Source organism: Bidens hawaiensis, unplaced genomic scaffold (assembly GCF_021521415.1).
Source record: "Bidens hawaiensis isolate Kalapana, Puna unplaced genomic scaffold, B.hawaiensis_p1.1 tig00000697_1, whole genome shotgun sequence".
NCBI classification, from domain to species: Eukaryota; Viridiplantae; Streptophyta; class Magnoliopsida; order Asterales; family Asteraceae; genus Bidens; species Bidens hawaiensis.
This window is the reverse complement of record NW_027491041.1, coordinates 3,901,650-3,902,875: the sequence shown is the minus strand read 5'-3', so window position 1 is coordinate 3,902,875 and position 1,226 is coordinate 3,901,650. Positions and strand designations below refer to the sequence as shown.

At 38.4% G+C, this 1,226-nt stretch overlaps 1 protein-coding gene across 1 annotated transcript; it reads left to right on the top strand.

Moving 5' to 3' along the window:
* Window positions 1-487: 487 nt before the first annotated feature.
* LOC143531672 (uncharacterized) lies at window positions 488-955 on the top strand. Its single transcript, XM_077026918.1, has one exon. The coding sequence runs from the start codon at window positions 488-490 to the stop codon at window positions 953-955; it is 468 nt and encodes a 155-aa protein (XP_076883033.1).
* The last annotated feature ends 271 nt before the right edge of the window (window positions 956-1,226 follow it).

Genomic DNA, 1,226 nt, shown 5'->3' with positions numbered 1-1,226 from the left:
AAGTTGATGTTCGCAAGTTTGATCCGTGTTCAACTTACAACTTTTGCAAACGACCAGGACACAAGGAAGAGGATTGTAGGAAGAAATTAATCGTATGTTTTGATTGTGGTGATAAAGGGCACTTTAGTGCGGAATGCACTAAGAGGAAACCGGCAGTTGGAGGCGCTAGTGGTAGTGGTGCCAGGATGAAGCCAAGAGGGGAAATGCCCGTGAATTCATGCTCAACACTCAAAAGGCGGGAGAATTACCAGATGTGATTACTGGTACGTTTCCTATTAATAATGTTTATGCTAGAGTTTTATTTGACTCGGGAGCCAATCAAAGTTTCATAGATTATAAATTTTGTAGTTTATTGAATGAACCTCTAGCAAAACTGAATAATCAATATGAAGTAGAAACGGCTAATGGAACCTTAATTCGAATATCTGAGGTATTAAATAGTTATATTATCTTAGCCGGATATGAAATGCCAGTGCAATTGTTACCAATGGAGTTAGCTGGATTTGATGTTATTTTAGGGATGGACTGGTTAGCCGCCAACCAAGCCCGAATACTATGTAACGAAAAGGCTATTGAAATTCTAACTCCAAACAATAAAATGATTCGGATAGCTGGTGATAAAGAATTTGGTCAAATAGGAATCATATCAAAAATAAAAGCTAGTCATTGTTTGGGGAAAGGTTGCTTAGCATTCATGACTTATGTAACCAAGGAGTCCGAGCCTAAGAAACTAGAAGAGGTCCCAATTGTCGCTGAATTCAAGGATGTATTTCCTGATGAATTGCGTGGAATTCCGCCCGATCGACAAGTTGAGTTTAGAATCGACTTAGTTCCAGGAACAGCTCCGATTGCTAAATCACCTTACCGATTAGCACCAACTGAAATGAAAGAGTTGAAGAAGCAATTAGATGAGTTGTTGGAAAAAGGATTCATACGACCAAATTCTTCACCCTAGGGAGCTCCAATATTGTTTGTTTAGAATAAAGACGGATCAATGAGGATGTGTATTGATTACCGAGAATTGAATAAAGTCACGATTAAGAATCGATATCCGTTGCCAAGGATTGATGATCTATTCGATCAATTACAAGGAGCAAGTTGTTTTTCTAAAATTGATCTAAGATCCGAGTATCATCAACTGAAAATTCAAGAAGAAGACATATCCAAGACAACATTCAGAACCCGATACGGACATTATGAGTTCACTGTTGTGCCTTTTGGACTCA